This window comes from Procambarus clarkii, chromosome 83, assembly GCF_040958095.1.
Source record: "Procambarus clarkii isolate CNS0578487 chromosome 83, FALCON_Pclarkii_2.0, whole genome shotgun sequence".
NCBI classification, from domain to species: Eukaryota; Metazoa; Arthropoda; class Malacostraca; order Decapoda; family Cambaridae; genus Procambarus; species Procambarus clarkii.
Window position 1 is genome coordinate 4,804,982 of NC_091232.1, and position 20,666 is coordinate 4,825,647.

At 49.0% G+C, this 20,666-nt stretch overlaps 2 protein-coding genes across 2 annotated transcripts in view; one reads left to right on the top strand and one right to left on the bottom strand.

Annotated features, from left to right (window-relative positions):
* The window catches only part of mor (SWI/SNF- related protein mor), a 117,386-nt gene that overhangs the window by 35,226 nt on the left and 61,494 nt on the right, over positions 1-20,666 (bottom strand). The window lies entirely within an intron of this gene.
* LOC138358345 (mucin-2-like) lies at positions 1,284-11,850 on the top strand. The gene is made up of 2 exons (XM_069316180.1): positions 1,284-1,366; positions 7,788-11,850. The coding sequence occupies exons 1-2, from the start codon at positions 1,284-1,286 to the stop codon at positions 11,848-11,850; spliced, it is 4,146 nt and encodes a 1,381-aa protein (XP_069172281.1).

Here is a 20,666-nt window from a genome sequence, read left to right on the forward strand (position 1 = left end):
CATGGGTGTGGAGGTGGCACTGGCATGGGTGAGGAGGTGGCACTGGCATGGGTGTGGAGGTGGCACTGGCATGGGTGAGGAGGTGGCACTGGCATGGGTGTGGAGGTGGCACTGTCATGGGTGGGGAGGTGGCACTGTCATGGGTGTGGAGGTGGCACTGGCATGGGTGTGGAGGTGGCACTGGCATGGGTGAGGAGGTGGCACTGGCATGGGTGTGGAGGTGGCACTGTCATGGGTGGGGAGGTGGCACTGTCATGGGTGTGGAGGTGGTACTGTCATGGGTGTGGAGGTGGCACTGGCAAGGGTGTGGAGGTGGCACTGGCATGGGTGAGGAGGTGGCACTGTCATGGGTGGGGAGGTGGCACTGTCATGGGTGGGGAGGTGGCACTGTCATGGGTGAGGAGGTGGCACTGTCATGGGTGTGGAGGTGGCACTGGCATGGGTGAGGAGGTGGCACTGGCATGGGTGAGGAGGTGGCACTGGCATGGGTGTGGAGGTGGCACTGGCATGGGTGAGGAGGTGGCACTGGCATGGGTGTGGAGGTGGCACTGGCATGGGTGTGGAGGTGGCACTGGCATGGGTGAGGAGGTGGCACTGGCATGGGTGTGGAGGTGGCACTGTCATGGGTGGGGAGGTGGCACTGTCATGGGTGTGGAGGTGGTACTGTCATGGGTGTGGAGGTGGCACTGGCAAGGGTGTGGAGGTGGCACTGGCATGGGTGAGGAGGTGGCACTGTCATGGGTGGGGAGGTGGCACTGTCATGGGTGGGGAGGTGGCACTGTCATGGGTGAGGAGGTGGCACTGTCATGGGTGTGGAGGTGGCACTGGCATGGGTGGGGAGGTGGCACTGTCATGGGTGGGGAGGTGGCACTGTCATGGGTGTGGAGGTGGTACTGTCATGGGTGTGGAGGTGGCACTGTCATGGGTGTGGAGGTGGCACTGTTATGGGTGTGGAGGTGGCACTACCAGGGGTGTGGAGGTGGCACTGTTATGGGTGGGGAGGTGGCACTGGTATGGGTGTGGAGGTGGCACTGCCAGGGGTGTGGAGGTGGCACTGTTATGGGTGGGGAGGTGGCACTGGCATGGGTGTGGAGGTGGCACTGCCAGGGGTGTGGAGGTGGCACTGTTATGGGTGGGGAGGTGGCACTGGTATGGGTGTAGAGGTGGTACTGCCAGGGGTGTGGAGGTGGCACTGGTAGGGGTGTGGAGGTGGCACTGGTAGGGGTGTGGAGGTGGCACTGGTAGGGGTGTGGAGGTGGCACTCAGCGGGGCACCACTCCAGGATGGCACCATTACTACCTTATTATCCAATTGTGGCCATCAGCCCCAGCCACGCCACCACCCAGCTGTCACGCTCCTGCTGCTGGTGAGGTCTCTGCTGCCTTCCCCTGTTGCTGGTGAGGTCTCTGCTGCCTCCCCCTGCTGCTGGTGAGGTCTCTGCTGCCTTCCCCTGCTGCTGGTGAAGTCTCTGCTGCCTCCCCTGCTGCTGGTGATGTCTCTGCTGCCTCTCCTGCTGCTGGTGAGGTCTCTGCTGCCTCCCCCTGCTGCTGGTGAGGTCTCTGCTGCCTCTCCTGCTGCTGGTGATGTCTCTGCTGCCTCTCCTGCTGCTGGTGATGTCTCTGCTGCCTCCCCCTGCTGCTGGTGAAGTCTCTGCTGCCTCCCCTGCTGCTGGTGAGGTCTCTGCTGCCTCCCCTGCTGCTGGTGATGTCTCTGCTGCCTCTAATCCAGGGATCCGAGTTCGAATCCCCAGCCTAGACAGAAACAATTGAGTTAGTTTCTTTCACTTGATGCGTCTGTTCTCCTAGCAGGTCCCTGGAAGTTCAGACAGCTGTTGTGAGCTGAATCTTGGAGATGTGAGCCCATGAGAGAAATATATAGTAGATATATTAGAAAAACGGGTCTCAAAGCAGTACTTGAGACAATCGACGGTTAGAAAGACGGGGTCCAAGAGCCAGAGCTCAACACCCCCGCAAGCACAACTATGTGAGCACCATGAGGCCGAGTTCATAGCAAGCAACCCGCTCTCATCATTACCACAATGAACAAAAAACAAAGTGCTACCTCAAACAGAAACATGAGAACGCAAGGTCTCCCGCACCTAACCTAACCCACCCACCTAACCCAACATGGCAATGCATAGAAAACGTGATATTTGACAGCCGCTATTTTTGTCATAGTACTTTGCAATTTGTACGTATGTTTACATTCTCTAAAAATACGTAGAGAAAACATGCCATAAATGGGGCTCTAAAATTACAAATTCAGGTTAACTAAACCCAAAGTATAATGAGCTCAAATTGGAAAATTATGATTTAATTTAAAATCCGTATGTGGCCGGATATTGTGGATATCCGGCCACATACGTATTAATATCCAATATGTATATTATTCGTATATGCAATTCGTATTTAAAATACGTAGTGTGGATTGTGGCCAGATATTATGGTTCCCAATTTCGAGGTCCCACTACACCACCAAGGGAGCTGGTGGCTGAGCGGACAGAACACAGGACGCGTGATCCTGTGGTCCCAGGTTCGATCCCGGGCGCCGGCGAGAAACAATGGGCAGAGTTTCTTTCAACCTCATGCCCCTGTTACCTAGCAGTAAATAGGTACCTGGGAGTTAGTCAGCTGTCACGGGCTGCTTCCTGGGGGGTGGAGGCCTGGTCGAGGACCGGGCCGCGGGGACACTAATGCCCCGAAATCAAGATAACCTCTGACAGGTCGCTGGATAGGACCCGGTTGTCAAGGACAATATGGGGTTAGGGGGGTTGATATTTCATTGTGTATTATTTAAAACTTGTGTTGATTGGTATTTTTCATTGCTTTTTAAAGTTGTTTATGAAGTTTCAGTCGTGAGTGTGTTTTACGCCGTAAGCTGCGACAAGGAAACTGTGGGTGTTGGTATGTAGTGGGAGGAGGGAGTGGGGTGGGGTGGGGGTCGTGGTTGTGGCCGTCTAGTGGTGCAAGGAGGGAATGGAGAGTCCCTGAGAGAGAGAGAGAGAGAGAGAGAGAGAGAGAGAGAGAGAGAGAGAGAGAGAGAGAGAGAGAGAGAGAGAGAGAGAGAGAGAGAGAGAGAGAGAGAGAGAGAGAGAGAGAGAGAGAGAGAGAGAGAGAGAGAGAGAGAGAGAGAGAGAGAGAGAGAGGGGGGGGGAGAGAGGAGGAGGGGGTTGTGTCCCTGTATCATCCCCTGCTCCTCCCGCATCCAGGCAAAACACAACAACTCATTTGATCCAATTCACGATCGTCTTGGACCTGCATGTGTGTGTGTTGTATACAACGATGGCTGTCAGCAGTCTTCCCCCCCACCCCAACACCATTTTTTATACAGGTGGGTACAGGAACAGACGACTACTGACTACTGTCAGCAGGCCGACATCTTCCCAGAGCTTATGGTAAGCCAGATGCACTAGTCTTTCCTCGAACACGACCCGCCAATCGATTAATAACCATGTGCCCAATTACTGCTGGGTGAACTGAGGCGTACACTGAAGGATTCCCCCCCCCAAGGTAATCCCTAGGGTAATCCCAGGGATTACCAGGGGTAATTAAGGGTAATCCCCCCTGGCCAGGACTTTATCCAAACAATTAAAATAACCGCAAAGCTTGATCTTTCTGTCTTCCACCCCTTCCACCTCCTTCATCATCCCTCCCTCCTCTCCCTCTCCTCTCCTCCATCCCCTCCCCCTCCCCCCCAGGTGGTTAAATCAGCTGGTCAAGAGGCGTGTTATCGCGTGCCATCTCGTGCTATGGCCACTCCGGTTAATAGCTCCCACCGCCTATTACGTTCTCCCTGAGCGATACTGGGGTAAACGGCAGGAATGTGGGCGTGAGGCGGCCGCGAGGGCTAGGGAGGCTGCAGGAGGGTATGAGGTGGGGGGAGATGAGGTGGTGTGAGGGAAGAGAGGAAGTGTAAGGCGGCGGTATAAGCGATGCGGGCGACACCAACCCCTTATCACCGCGCCGCCCCTTCACAACAATACTAGGGGGTTTAACATCCACCTCGCGCACACCCGCACCACCACAAGGGCGCCACGAGAGGCACTGCCAGAGTCTAGTGCCTTCATACAGTGATTCTAGTGTGGTGGGATTCTAACTAGGAGAAGATAGGCCGCTTCCACGGTGGGATTCTAGCCAGGGGAAGATCCTAAATCCCACGATATTCAGGACACAACCGGTAAGCAATATTGATGAAGTGCGTCAGGGATTGTTTTGATAAAATCCCCGTTGGGAGAACACCGCTGACACACTTGAGCGAGAGGTCTGGTCAACATTAACAAATCTGAACGTGTTAAACGAGCAAGCTGGCTTCGTACTGACAGACGATTCTGATGAAGCAAAAATTGCATCATTGGGACATGGATGCAGCTGTTGATAATTTGTCTCCGGGTACAAATCGTCGTGACTCATGTACTGCAAGCAACAATTAAGTCGCCCTGTATGATATCGTTGAGCCATGTAGGATATGTTCCTGATGTGTTGTTGACTATGGCGCGTCATAGTTGTGCTTGCGGGGGTTGAGCTCTGGCTCTTTGGTCTCGCCTCTCAACTGTTAATCAACTGGTGCACAGATTCCTGAGCCTACTGGGCTCTATCATATCTACATTTGAAACTGTGTATGGAGTCAGCCTCCACCACATCACTGCCTAATGCATTCCATTTGTTAACTACTCTGACACTGAAAAAATTCTTTCTAATGTCTCTGTGGCTCATCTGGGTACTAAGTTTCCACCTGTGTCCCCTTGGTCGTGGCCCACCTGTGCTGAAGAGTTTGTCTTTGTCCACCCTGTCAATTTCCCTGAGAATTTTGTTAAATGTTATCATGTCCTCCCCTTACTGTTTTCCAGGGACGTGAGATTCAGCTTAGCCTTTTCTCGTAGCTCATACATCTCAGTTCCGGGACGAGTCTGGTGGCATACCGCTGAATCTTCTCTTAGATAGTGTCAAGCTCCTTCTTGTGTGGTTGTGGTTGGTATCTATTGTGGTAGTATTTATCTAGTTGTGCTTGCGGGGGTTGAGCTCTGCTCTTTCGGCCCGTCTCTGAACTGTCAATCAGCTGTTACTAACTACTAACAATTTTTTTTATCTCTTTCTACACACACACACACACACACACACACACACACACACACACACACACACACACTATCAATTCTCAGAGGAATTGATAGGGTAGATAATGACAGACTTTTTAACACAAGGGGCTCACGCACTAGGGGACACAGGTGGAAATTGAGTGCCCAAATGAGCCATAGAGACGTTAGAAAGATTTTTTTCAGTGTCAGAGTAGTAGACAAATGGAATGCATTAGGAAGTGATGTGGTCGAGGCTAACTCCATACACAGCTTCAAGTGTAGATATGATAGAGCCCAATAGGCTCAGGAACCTGTACACCAGTTGATTGACCGATGAGAGGCGGGACCAAAGAGCCAGAGCTCAACCCCCGCAAGCACAACTAGGTAAGTACACACACACACACCCACAGAAAGCAGCCCGTAACAGCTGTCTAACTCCCAGGTACCTATTTAATGCTAGGTAACAGGGACATCAGGGTGAAAGAAACTCTGCCCCTTTTTGTTTCTGCCATCACCAGGGATCGAACCCGGACCCTAGATTACGAGTCCAGAGCGCTGTGCACTCAGCTATCAGGCCCCCTGATAGGTGGTTGGTATGTATTGTGGTAGTGGCTGGTATGTATTGTGGTAGTGGCTGGTATCTAGTGTGAGGTGGTGGAGATCAAGTGTGGCAGTTATAGACCATAGTGGTGGGGAGTCAGTGTAGTTGTAGTGATGGTCGTGATTTAGTGTGGTAGTGGTAATCTGGAGTAGAAGTACTCACCTAGTTGTGCTTGCGGGGGGTTGAACTCTGGCTCTTTGTGTCCGCCCTCAACTGTCAATCAACTGATTTCCCCCCCTCCCCTACACACACACACACACCCAGGAAGCAGCCCGTAGCAGCTGTCTAACTCCCAGGTACCTATTTACTGCTAGGTGAACAGATCATCAGGGTGAAAGAAACTCTGCCTATTTATTTCCGCCTCCGCCAGGGATCGATCGCCGGACCGTAGGACAATGAATCCCGAACGCTGTCCACACAGCCGTCAGGAAGAGGAGTAGTGGTGGTGGTGCCGTGAGGGTTTGGTGAGATGGGGATCAAGTGTAGAGTAGTGCCATAGGTATGCAGTGTGGTTGGGATGTAGTATAGTGTGGCAATAGTGGGGGTGGTGATGGGGCCGCGGCGGCGTAGGTTACAGGGCAGACAGTAACCTGAGCCTACACACCGTCATGTTGTGGCCTCGGTTTAATGCTTCATTAACTCTCCTCAAACTTGTTCACTTGTGTAATGTTCTAACCAGTCGTGTTGTTACCGTGCATAACTGTTGCACTATTGTCTATTTCGGTTTTTGTGATGTCTTTGGCCTGAGACATATAGTGTGTTAATAATGTTAAATCATGAAAAGGTATGATTTAGTCATGAAACACAATTCAAATAGGTTAACTATTTAACATATATTTTATAATTCAAATATTATTTTCCAATCAATATATCATATCTGAAAGGAATTTTTAAAATGTATTACACATTGCCTATTAAAATCCACGCTCCTCTATATTATGTTGTATTTTATTATTTATAAATGCATTGGAAGCTTGTGTACATAATTAACTAGGCAAAGCTGAAGTAAAGTAGGAGTGGGGAAGGTGGGCGGCGAGGTAATGTCTCATGTTGCAGCTTTGAGCATGTTTCGCAGGTAAAAACAAATCCCACCGCTGCCACCATTGTTCATTTTCAACAAAACTTTCATTTATTTTAATTACAACAGAATTTTAAATGTTTCATAATTGGCTCAAACATTTTGCTTTTATATTACTTATTGCATATGTGACAAGAGGAGAACATACAAAGAGCGGAGACAAAATTAGGTATAGTTGGTGTAGTATGACGACCTCGGGGAGGGGGGGGGGGACAAGACGCCCTCTTCCTGCTGTCTCCATCACTTTACATTATGTGAAATTTTCATGGCATATCCTTCACTATTGTTAAGAGTTTATAATGAAATTGCACATTTGTGTTTCTACATTACTAATGCATTTTGTAACAATTTGAAGACTGCAACATATTATAGCAGGCTCAGACGTAATATTTTAACAAACTCAGATACAAGCCATTTTGAAGGCTACATTGACAACTACATCAATAAAACTCTGCACGTTATCACTTTAACTACCTTTTGTGACGGATCAATAAATGACTATGAGAGAGCTGGAGTTGCCATATGGATAACCTGAGTATGTCAAGAAAGCTTAATTCCGTGTGCAAGACTGACAGACGTAGAACGAGGACCGTGCTACCTAAAATTTATCAAAATGAATATCATAAACATTTATGTTTGTTGATAATAATAGCTGTAACAGTCTGCAGAGAAGTGTCACTGAATTGTATACATTGCAAACTTTTAAGAAAAGTTTATATTAAAACAAGAAAGTGGGTGGGAGTAAAAAAAAAAGTATGCCTTGCATAGGTCTACTGCAATTTTAGTGCATCGAATAGACCTTGAGGCTTACTGCAATGTTCCTTGCCTAGCATGGACTAGTGGGCCGACTGCAATGTTTCTGCCTTGCATAGACCAGGATATCAAGGCCTACTGCAGTGTTCGTACCTCGCATGGGTCAGTAGGTCTATTGCAGCCGTCCTGCCTCAGATAGACCAGTAGGCCTATTGCAGGGCTCCTGCCATGCATGGACCAAAAGGGCTACTGCAGAATTCCTGTTTCAAATGAACCAGTAGGCTTACTGATGTGTTCCTCACATGGACCAGTAGCCCTACTGCTGTGTTCCTCACATGGACCAGTAGCCCTACTGCTGTGTTCCTCACATGGACCAGTAGCCCTACTGCTGTGTTCCTCACATGGACCAGTAGGCCTACTGATGTGTTCCTCACATGGACCAGTAGCCCTACTGCTGTGTTCCTCACATGGACCAGTAGCCCTACTGCTGTGTTCCTCACATGGACCAGTAGCCCTACTGCTGTGTTCCTCACATGGACCAGTAGGCCTACTGCTGTGTTCCTCACATGGACCAGTAGGCCTACTGATGTGTTCCTCACATGGACCAGTAGGCCTACTGATGTGTTCCTCACATGGACCAGTAGCCATACTGCTGTGTTCCTCACATGGACCAGTAGCCCTACTGCTGTGTTCCCCACATGGACCAGTAGGCCTACTGCTGTGTTCCCCACATGGACCAGTAGCCCTACTGCTGTGTTCCCCACATGGACCAGTAGGCCTACTGCTGTGTTCCTCACATGGACCAGTAGGCCTACTGATGTGTTCCTCACATGGACCAGTAGCCATACTGCTGTGTTCCTCACATGGACCAGTAGGCCTACTGCTGTGTTCCTCACATGGACCAGTAGGCCTACTGATGTGTTCCCCACATGGACCAGTAGCCCTACTGCTGTGTTCCCCACATGGACCAGTAGGCCTACTGCTGTGTTCCTCACATGGACCAGTAGCCATACTGCTGTGTTCCTCACATGGACCAGTAGCCATACTGCTGTGTTCCCCACATGGACCAGTAGGCCTACTGCTGTGTTCCTCACATGGACCAGTAGGCCTACTGATGTGTTCCCCACATGGACCAGTAGCCATACTGCTGTGTTCCTCACATGGACCAGTAGCCATACTGCTGTGTTCCCCACATGGACCAGTAGGTCTACTGCTGTGTTCCTCACATGGACCAGTAGGCCTACTGATGTGTTCCCCACATGGACCAGTAGGTCTACTGCTGTGTTCCCCACATGGACCAGTAGCCCTACTGCTGTGTTCCTCACATGGACCAGTAGGCCTACTGCTGTGTTCCTCACATGGACCAGTAGCCATACTGCTGTGTTCCTCACATGGACCAGTAGCCCTACTGCTGTGTTCCTCACATGGACCAGTAGGCCTACTGCTGTGTTCCTCACATGGACCAGTAGCCCTACTGCTGTGTTCCTCACATGGACCAGTAGCCCTACTGCTGTGTTCCTCACATGGACCAGTAGCCCTACTGCTGTGTTCCTCACATGGACCAGTAGCCCTACTGCTGTGTTCCTCACATGGACCAGTAGCCCTACTGATGTGTTCCTCACATGGACCAGTAGGCCTACTGCTGTGTTCCCCACATGGACCAGTAGGCCTACTGCTGTGTTCCCCACATGGACCAGTAGGCCTACTGCTGTGTTCCCCACATGGACCAGTAGGCCTACTGATGTGTTCCCCACATGGACCAGTAGGCCTACTGATGTGTTCCCCACATGGACCAGTAGGCCTACTGATGTGTTCCTCACATGGACCAGTAGGCCTACTGATGTGTTCCCCACATGGACCAGTAGGCCTACTGATGTGTTCCTCACATGGACCAGTAGCCCTACTGCTGTGTTCCCCACATGGACCAGTAGGCCTACTGCTGTGTTCCTCACATGGACCAGTAGCCCTACTGCTGTGTTCCTCACATGGACCAGTAGGCCTACTGATGTGTTCCTCACATGGACCAGTAGCCCTACTGCTGTGTTCCCCACATGGACCAGTAGGCCTACTGATGTGTTCCTCACATGGACCAGTAGGCCTACTGATGTGTTCCCCACATGGACCAGTAGGCCTACTGATGTGTTCCCCACATGGACCAGTAGCCCTACTGCTGTGTTCCTCACATGGACCAGTAGGCCTACTGATGTGTTCCCCACATGGACCAGTAGCCCTACTGCTGTGTTCCTCACATGGACCAGTAGGCCTACTGATGTGTTCCCCACATGGACCAGTAGCCCTACTGATGTGTTCCTCACATGGACCAGTAGGCCTACTGATGTGTTCCCCACATGGACCAGTAGGCCTACTGATGTGTTCCCCACATGGACCAGTAGCCCTACTGATGTGTTCCTCACATGGACCAGTAGGCCTACTGCTGTGTTCCTCACATGGACCAGTAGGCCTACTGATGTGTTCCTCACATGGACCAGTAGGCCTACTGCTGTGTTCCCCACATGGACCAGTAGCCCTACTGATGTGTTCCTCACATGGACCAGTAGGCCTACTGATGTGTTCCCCACATGGACCAGTAGGCCTACTGCTGTGTTCCTCACATGGACCAGTAGGCCTACTGATGTGTTCCTCACATGGACCAGTAGGCCTACTGATGTGTTCCTCACATGGACCAGTAGCCCTACTGCTGTGTTCCTCACATGGACCAGTAGCCCTACTGCTGTGTTCCTCACATGGACCAGTAGGCCTACTGATGTGTTCCTCACATGGACCAGTAGCCCTACTGCTGTGTTCCTCACATGGACCAGTAGCCCTACTGCTGTGTTCCTCACATGGACCAGTAGGCCTACTGATGTGTTCCTCACATGGACCAGTAGCCCTACTGCTGTGTTCCTCACATGGACCAGTAGGCCTACTGATGTGTTCCCCACATGGACCAGTAGGCCTACTGATGTGTTCCTCACATGGACCAGTAGCCCTACTGCTGTGTTCCTCACATGGACCAGTAGCCCTACTGCTGTGTTCCTCACATGGTCCAGTAGCCCTACTGCTGTGTTCCCCACATGGACCAGTAGGCCTACTGATGTGTTCCCCACATGGACCAGTAGGTCTACTGCTGTGTTCCCCACATGGACCAGTAGCCCTACTGATGTGTTCCTCACATGGACCAGTAGGCCTACTGATGTGTTCCCCACATGGACCAGTAGGCCTACTGCTGTGTTCCTCACATGGACCAGTAGGCCTACTGATGTGTTCCTCACATGGACCAGTAGGCCTACTGATGTGTTCCTCACATGGACCAGTAGCCATACTGCTGTGTTCCTCACATGGACCAGTAGCCCTACTGCTGTGTTCCTCACATGGACCAGTAGCCCTACTGCTGTGTTCCTCACATGGACCAGTAGGCCTACTGATGTGTTCCTCACATGGACCAGTAGCCCTACTGCTGTGTTCCTCACATGGACCAGTAGCCCTACTGCTGTGTTCCTCACATGGACCAGTAGGCCTACTGATGTGTTCCTCACATGGACCAGTAGCCCTACTGCTGTGTTCCTCACATGGACCAGTAGGCCTACTGATGTGTTCCCCACATGGACCAGTAGGCCTACTGATGTGTTCCTCACATGGACCAGTAGCCCTACTGCTGTGTTCCTCACATGGACCAGTAGCCCTACTGCTGTGTTCCTCACATGGACCAGTAGCCCTACTGCTGTGTTCCTCACATGGACCAGTAGCCCTACTGCTGTGTTCCCCACATGGACCAGTAGGCCTACTGATGTGTTCCCCACATGGACCAGTAGGTCTACTGCTGTGTTCCCCACATGGACCAGTAGCCCTACTGATGTGTTCCTCACATGGACCAGTAGCCCTACTGTTGTGTTCCCCACATGGACCAGTAGCCCTACTGATGTGTTCCCCACATGGACCAGTAGCCCTACTGATGTGTTCCCCACATGGACCAGTAGCCCTACTGATGTGTTCCCCACATGGACCAGTAGCCCTACTGATGTGTTCCCCACATGGACCAGTAGCCCTACTGATGTGTTCCTCACATGGACCAGTAGGCCTACTGCTGTGTTCCCCACATGGACCAGTAGGTCTACTGCTGTGTTCCCCACATGGACCAGTAGGTCTACTGCTGTGTTCCCCACATGGACCAGTAGCCCTACTGATGTGTTCCCCACATGGACCAGTAGGCCTACTGATGTGTTCCCCACATGGACCAGTAGGTCTACTAGTGTGCTTATGTGTATAAGCTATTATATTCTCACCTCCCACACCACAAACTGCCTCTCCTCGTCCCCAGCATCATCTACTGACATGGGACGTTGACGAATGATGTTACCTGAAGCAGTAGCATTTTTATTTATACCAGTATTACTAGTACTAGCATCAGTAGCATCATTATTATTATCACTAGCAGCTGTGATTACACTTGGAGTAGTACTAGTAGCAGCAGCATTAATGTCATTACTATTTCCGTCGTGGTTATTAATAAAAGTGGTGTTGCTGTATATTTTGAATATACAGTTATGTTTATGTTAACCATACCAACTGAGGAGAGAGAGAGAGAGAGGGGGAGAGAGAGAGAGAGAGAGAGAGAGAGAGAGAGAGAGAGAGAGAGAGAGAGAGAGAGAGGAAGAATGAGCAGAAGGGGATGGGGAGATGGGAGTCAACATAGGGAACCATGGGTACGAGTGGGTGGGGGACCTTGGGATGGGTGAGTGTTATCCATGAGGATGGGTGGTAGGGGGAGTCATGGGGGGATAGGTGGGAGGAGGGAGCCATGGGGGGATGGGTGGGACAATGGGGGAAGCTGGGGATTAGCGTGACCAGGTCGGCGCAGCTCAAAGACGTGGCTCAAGATTTACATTTCCTGTTTTTGGTGGACATCTCACACTCCCTCTCTCTCTCTCTTGTCCCCGGAGCCCTGACCTCCTTGTTGTTATTGTCACCCAGGCCCGCACGTACGCACGCACGCACGCATACTAGAAAATGAAGGGACGACGACGTTTCGGTCCGTCCTGGACCATTCTCAAGTCACAATCGACTTGAGATGGTGACAAGATGACAACCGACAGCTGGTAAGGCGGGGCTGAAGGGTTAACGTTCGACCCTGAAAACACATTTAGGTGAAATAAATACCTCAAGCGACATGAATCAGACGAAGGCTCACCACACTGACTCACCACACTAACTCACCACACTGACTCACCACACTAACTCACCACACTAACTCACCACACTAACTCACCACATTGACTCACCACACTGACTCACCACTAGTGTTGACATAAGTTATATTAAGTAACGTTCTCGATGGAAGTAAAACATGCAATTCACATATCTAAAGCTTTCATTAATACTTGTATTTTAAATGGCGTAACATTTAAAGTTAATTATGGTTATATTTTTCTTACAACGCTGTTTTCCAGTTCATCTGATGCCATGTGCCCTTTAAAGTATACATTTCAGAAGACAGAAAAATATAAATAATTTAATACAAATTCAAGCACAAATATTAGGAGACGAGGAGTCGGCCATCCGACAGCCAAGTGTTTATCCTCACCTCGGGCTTCAAAGCCCGCCAAAACTGTGTAAACATTACAGTTGGCCTATTTCCCACGGTTGAATTTCAAAATTTGGCGCGAAATTCGCTTCTCATAAAATCCTACCATGCCTTCGGAAAAAAACAGCATTTACGGTACATACAGTCCTATCTGTAAATTTATCATAATTTTCCCAATATATCTGTATTCTTCTCATGGGCGTTCAATAATTTATATCAATACTCCTTATCACAAACATTGCAACAGTTTTGGCGAAGATCTTTTATTTTAACTAATTCCGATTCAGCAGGCCCTAGACCCCCGTTAGCCCTCTACTTTACGGTATTTCACAATCATGATCATTATTCACACAGGACTTTAATTCTAGTTTCTTTCGCTCCGCGTGTAAGTTTATATTGTGTTTCCGGGTCGGGGGCGAGTCCACTTTCCCGCCCTTCGGCCTCCCCACCCCCCCACACCCACCCACAAGTCAGCCTACCAGTCAAGAAACTTAGCTATTTATTATAGTAATTCTGGGCGTTGGGGACAAGAAGCCTGTATATTAGGCATATCATGATCTTCCCTTAGTTCAGCTATTGCAGTTCTTCTCCAGGATGCAACCCACAACAGGCGCCTAATTCTATAGGTACCAACTTTGCTGCTAGGTGAACAGAAGCATCTGGTGAAATGGAGTGTGCCCGGCTACTTCTGGTCCGCTCAAGGACTGAACTCAGCTCTCTCGATTGTGAGCCTAGGACGTAGCCCACTGTGTAACAGGACCGTTTTTGAAAGCTATATTAATTATAGTTGGTTTAATATTAATTAACATTAATATAAGGCCAATTTAGGCCAAATATGAGTGGTAAAGTAAAGGTCAGAGGGGGGGGGCGATCTGGTTGTGGTGGGGGGGGGGGGGGAATCGGGTTGTGAGGGTGGGGATCGGGTTGTTAGGGGGGGGCGATCGGGTTGTGAGGGGGGGGGGATAACCTCTGGACCAAGGTCAACTGTAGTGACGGTTGTGGGTGGGGGACCAGGTGAATGGTGAGGGAGGTGTGTCTGAGAGAATGTCACTATATCTAATTCTCATTCTTAGCAAGGTCCCCTACGCCAACATTCTGACATTCCTCGGGATGCAACCCACAACAATTGTCTAACATTCGGGGTACCTATTTAAACTGCGTGGTGAACAGAGGCATCAGATGAAAGGAAAAATCCAGCATTGAAGCAGAGAAAAATATAAATAAAAGGAACCCTAAAATATTTGGTAAGCAATTGAGTGCAAAAGGAATACCCACAAATTTGAGCTAACTTTGGAATTTAACTGTTAGTTTTTACCTTGGCAGTCTTTCTTCTTAAGATATCTAGACCAGTTCCCCTCAATTTGACCATCATAGAAAACAATGTTGCAAAATTACGCCGTCAACACAACAGCTTGGGAATTACTCAACAGCTGGGAAGCACTCTAAGTAAGGACTGTCCGTATCCAGTGTGGTGCGGGGAGGAAGCTTAGTTGGTAATTTCCCAGAGTACAGGAAACAAGGAGAGAATAATGTAGCGATAACCAATGGTTTTTGCGGTTGTACCATTTTCTATGACGGGAAGACGCGGGGTAACGGCGTGTAGCCGACCAAGAAAGAACAGGAAGCTCGCTGATTGCTAACCAATTGTCGGGCCTGGCCACACCGAGACGCACACTACCTCATGCGCATGAATGGGAAATGCGAAGACGAACGGAGAGGAAGGGTAGAAAAATCCATGAATGGTGGACCAGAAAAATGTGTGTGTATGGATCTCTGAATGGTAGGAAGCTGGGAGGCTCGGCCAGTGTGGACCAAGCGGACATAACCGGACTCTTTATGGTGATCCTTTCTCTGTACTTTATTTACTAGATGAGAAAAAGTATCTAAAATTCGTAGGCCCTGTGAAGATCGATTTTATGATATTATTAGTAATTTCATCATTATATTTATATTTTTTACTTAAAATTATATTTAGAAAATATATACAGTATATAATTTAATTTTCATCGTTTTTCGTGAGTATTAAAATAATGTTGTCTACATAAGTTTCACATGGATATGCACTGAGAATCTCCTCCTGGGCTGTGTCCAGGAACAAATCATTCTTGTTGGTCAGTAAGCACTTAAGTGGCATTAAACCCCGTCAGAGCCCAGAGGTTGCAGGCCTTAAGCCAGACACCACCACCTAGGGTTGACAGGGGGTAGAAATAGCCTAAGCTACTCTATCCCTTTGAGATGTATTTTTTTCTTGTCTCAATAAACATACTTGAACTTGAAGCATCACTGTAACATTGGTATTAGTCGCAGGTGTTCGATCCTTACTGTAGGTCACTGGCCCATATAATTCCTATTGTCGGGGACATGAAGTCTGTGCTCTAGGTTAACGAGGTCTACTCCCCATAAGTCAACTTCTGACCTCTCCTGGGGTGCAACCCACAACAGTTGCCTATCTCCTTCAACCATTTCCGTTCTGGCCGGGGATTGAACCCCTGGTCTCTTGATTGCGTGCCGAGGACGTAAACCACTATGCTAACAGGACCCATTTTAGACACCTCGTCTACATTTCCCACCACTAACCATCAACCAATGGTTGACAGAGCCGGATGGCCAAGAAATTATCTGGCGAGTAGGGTCTAAAACCTGAGATGAGTATTTACCCTCCTACGTCATCATAACACTTTTCAAACCCAATCTAACCTAACATATCATATTCCAACCAAATTTACCTAACGAAAATATATTACATTTTGTGTGATATATGGTGTGGAGGAGGGACGTGATGTCACTATGACGTCATAATGTTGACGTCAGTTAGATCCTATTGCAACTAGCTCTCGGGGGGTCTTGTGTGAGGTGTGACGGTCTCTCCCTCCACACTATTTGCCTTACGACAGGAACCACACCCGGCCACCTCTGCTCAGTTACATTGCGGCCCACAGGAAGGATATCACGTCACACTCGCAAGCTCCTCGTGCCTCTGCTCCAAACTCCAAGCTTCAAAGTCCTGTTGAGACAAATCTATCTCGTTGACGCCGTGGTTGAACAAACAGGGCGAGCCGTAGTCAAGAGTTATTTGTTTTCTGTTACAAGGACTTGGAGCAAGTCACCGGTGATGTCATCCTCCGGATCCCCGCCCCCGCCCACAACGGTCATGAGGGTGTGGGTGGCTATAGGCGTGTGAACTCCGCCCCCCACCACCCACAACGGTCATGAGGGTGTGGGTGGCTATAGTCATGTGAGCTCCCCCCACCACCCACAACGGTCATGAGGGTGTGGGTGGCTATAGGCGTGTGAACTCCGCCCCCCACCACCCACAACGGTCATGAGGGTGTGGGTGGCTGTAGTCATGTGAACTCCGCCCCCCACCACCCACAACGGTCATGAGGGTGTGGGTGGCTATAGGCGTGTGAACTCCGCCCCCCACCACCCACAACGGTCATGAGGGTGTGGGTGGCTATAGGCGTGTGAACTCCGCCCCCCACCACCCACAACGGTCATGAGGGTGTGGGTGGCTATAGGCGTGTGAACTCCGCCCCCCACCACCCACAACAGTCATGAGAGTGTGGGTAGCTACAGTCATGTGAGCTCCCCCCACCACCCACAACGGTCATGAAGGTGTGGGTGGCTATAGTCATGTGAACTCTGCCCACCACTACCCACAACAGTCATGAGAGTGTGAGTGGGTAATCGCATGAGCCTAACGCCTCTCCGAAGCACTCCATCTTCCCACAATAAACTGCCGTCTGTAGAGACAGAAGTTGAACCTGTCTCATATTTCTGTTCCCTGTCCAGTTTTCCACTGCATGAGAGCACAAACACGTGTTGAATGTACAGTTACAAGCTCCCCTGACACACACCCCTGACACTTCAGCCCGTTCCCTCAATTTGCCTTTCCGTAAAAAAATTCAACTGTTTTGCCTAGCTAGAAACATACGAACCCAAACAACCCACCTAACCTTATTGGGATTGGGGAGTAGAAGAACTCCCAGAATCCCATCTACGTAACCTTCCGAGGCTGATTCATAGAAAACGTCAATATTCCGGTGCTGTAATATTTAATAATACATCAATTTGTATAAACAAATTGGTACATTCCAGAGAAATAAAACGTGAATGAGCGTGATAATGAGAAATTGACACATTTCCTGATACATTCATTAATGACCGTTTTCTTTAAGGACATTCTGGGATACTGAGCTAAGATAAACATTATTATTTCGTAAATTCAGCAGAATTAATGTATTTTAAGTTGTTTATGTAATAGGTTACAAAGATAAATGGGGTCATGATGATGGGAATCCCCATCATGGGGTGGGGAAAAATGGGTGAAGGAGGGGAATCCGGCGGTGCCCGGGCCTGTCTCCCGCCCCCAAGTGAGGAAGGTGGTGAAGGGTAAATGATTAAAATGCATATCTAAAAAATAAACTAAGATAATACTATTAATTTATTAAAGTCCAAGTATGGGCCTACCGAATCAATTTATAACATTAAAAGCTAGCCTAAATTTTGGATGGGTGAGGAGTCCAAAGGTCAGGCTGGAGGCCGACATTTACTGGAGGCTCCGAGGTGACCTTGTGACCACACCCCGCCTGCTACAAGGATGTGGTCCACGACACACCTGTAGGGAGTGTGGCTACTCACACTCCTCTCCCGCTAGTGCTTTTAAATCAAGGTCGTGCCCCCTTTGCAGAAATAATTATAATTTAATAGCAAATCTTATCATGCTGTTTGAGGATAAACTTTATTAATTTCAGTATTGATTTACAATTTGCGTTAAGACTTACTATTATCTAATTGTTGGTGTATATATACACACCGAGGCTACTTTAGCATACTTGTGGTTAGTCAATACACTATTGTGGTGACCTTAATAACCTTGCAGAGGTTGCAAGGCCTTACAATAGGACGCGAGAGAGAGAGGTAAAGGTATGTTGACCAGACCACACACTAGAAATTGAAGAGACGACGACGTTTCGGTCCGTCCTGGACCATTCTCAAGTCGATCACAATCGACTTGAGAATGGTCCAGGACGGACCGAAACGTCGTCGTCTCTTCAATTTCTAGTGTGTGGTCTGGTCAACATACTTCAGCCACGTTATTGTGACTCATCGCCTGCAACAGGTAAAGGTAGCCTAGCTGCGTTGGAACACACATCCCAAACTAAGGAGTCGGCTCCAGAGCCGGACCAAAGACACGTAAAGGAGCAGAGTACATCATCAAATACAAAACACATGACACGAGAACACATATAGACGCAAATCCTATCCCTCTACCTCCCCCATCCTTTCCAATCCCTTTGGACATCAAAGCAAAGACACAAATCCTGGACAACAGGTCAGCCCAGCCCACAACATATCTGACTTCCAGACAAGAATTCTTGCATCGGAATCCGGAAAATGGCGGATTGCTGAATGGTTGTCTGGAGGGCTGTGTTGGTTGTGTGGATGACTAGATTGTTGGGAGGATGGTTGGATGAGTGCATTGTATATATATGCCAGGTGATGGTAGGAGTGAGAGGAGTTGGATGAGGGAGAGAGATAATAGGTGAGTGTTGGGTGAGGGAGATAAGGGGAAAATGTGAGGTGGATGAGAATAGGAAGCTTGAGGATAGAAAGAGAGATGAGAAGTAACACACCTCAGAGAGACGACGTGTGAGGGGGGGTGATGTGATCGGGGGCAGTGAAGGGGTGATGTGTGAGGGGGGGGGGGCAGTGAGGGGGTGGAGAGGGGCGTGGCGTCTGTCGCATGGCTTGTAATAAGACCCCTGGAGCATTGTGCCCTGCATCCCCTCCCGCCCCCCCACTCTCTCTCTCTCTCTCTCTCTCTCTCTCGCTGATTTTTGTAGCAGTCTTCCCCTTATGATGTTCATACCCTTTGATCCCCTTTCTATATTTCTATCTTCGTTATCTTACACTTGTTGGGACTGCATATGAGTAACCACTTATTTGCTCACTCGTGGAGTTTGTCAGTCTTCCTATAACATCCTGCCGTACCTCTGGTTTCACATTCCTCATCAGCTGTGCGTCATCTGTAAACATTGTCATGTAAGAACTCATTCCTTGTGGTAGGTTGTTCACATAAATTAGGACCAGCAGCAATCCCATGACTGAAGTGTGTGAGACAACAATTGTTTACATTCCTCCAGCTCAACACCTCTTTTTCTGACTGTGACTCTCTGCTTTCTGTCCTTCAGGTACTCCTTTGCCCAGTTCAGTGTTTTCCCAGTTATTCCAACCAAGCTTCTCCATCTTGTACACCAGCATTTCATGAGGAACAGTGTCAAATGATTTTCTGACAATCTAGGAAAATACAGTCTGGCAAGCCATCATTTTCCTGTCTTATTTCAGGAACACTGCCATAGAACTGAATGAAGTTTGTCAGGCACGATTTCCTCCTCTCAAAATCCACACTGCCCTTTCGATCCAAAGTTGGTCCCCCTCAAAGTGCTCCACTATTCTCAGCCTCATTACTTTCTCCAGCACTTTACATGGAATATTTGTCAGTGACACTGATCTGTGATTTAGTGTCTACAGTGATTTAGTGGGACTACAAGGTAACCTCAAGGTAAGCAAGTGAGGTGCTTCCAGGGCTTAGCGTCCCCGCGGCCCGGTCGTCGACCAGGCTTTTATCCAGAATTCACGGTGATTTCCCTGTATCGAGCTTCTTATTTAACATTTTAGATAGTGAGTGACTGCTTCTGCAGCCTTCTTCAGCAGCCATGGTGAGATATAGTCTGGTCCCAATGATCTTATTGTATCTAATTCCTCCAGGTGTTTTTGTTTTTCTTTCATTTTACAGTACCTACATTTTCATTCATTGTTTCTTTCATCTTACAATCTTAGTCTCCAGGATGGTTCTATTGGAAAGACCTGAAATCTTTTGTCAATTTCCTCACGTATCTCTCTATCGTTTTCTGTGAGAATTCCTCTCTTATACCCTTAGTTTGATTGCATTGTCTCTCACTGCTATCATCCTCTTTATATGGCTAAAGATCATCTTTGATTGATCTTCATCTCTTGCCGCAATGTCATTTTCAAATTGACTCGTGGGTATTCGTTTCTGGTTGTCTTTAGTGCCTCTCTATAGTCCTCACTTGCTAGTTCTCCCTGTGCCTTTTTTCCAGGCTTTTTTTGGCCGTCTCTTTAGGTTCCTGGCATTGCCGGATGTGTGTGGTTAAGGCGGCGGCCGGACAGGTTTTGTTGGCCTTCAGTAAGCCAGAGTGTGAAGAGTACAGCACCTGAGAAAAGTATGGGTCCTTATACGTCATTACCCGCCAAACACACACCGAAACTACGACGTTGGTACAACGTTGGAACAAGTTTTAACACCTAACCAATTATAACAACCAATATAGCAAGTTGGGGGGGGGGGGAGCCGGTCGGCCGAGCGGACAGCACACTGGACTTATGATCCTGTGGTCCCGGGTTCGATCCCAGGCGCCGGCGAGAAACAATGGGCAGAGTTAGTTTCACCCTATGCCCCTGTTACCTAGCAGTAAAATAGGTACTTGGGTGTTGGTCAGCTGTCACGGGCTGCTTCCTGGGGGTGGAGGCCTGGTCGAGGACCGGGCCGCGGGGA

Bases quoted from the DNA above. Each gene is read 5' to 3' on its own strand.
- LOC138358345 (XM_069316180.1), top strand. From the start codon at position 1,284: ATGGCACCATTACTACCTTATTATCCAATTGTGGCCATCAGCCCCAGC. The intron at 1,367-7,787 runs GTGAGGTCTCTG...ATGAACCAGTAG, and splicing joins CTGTCACGCTCCTGCTGCTG to GCTTACTGATGTGTTCCTCA.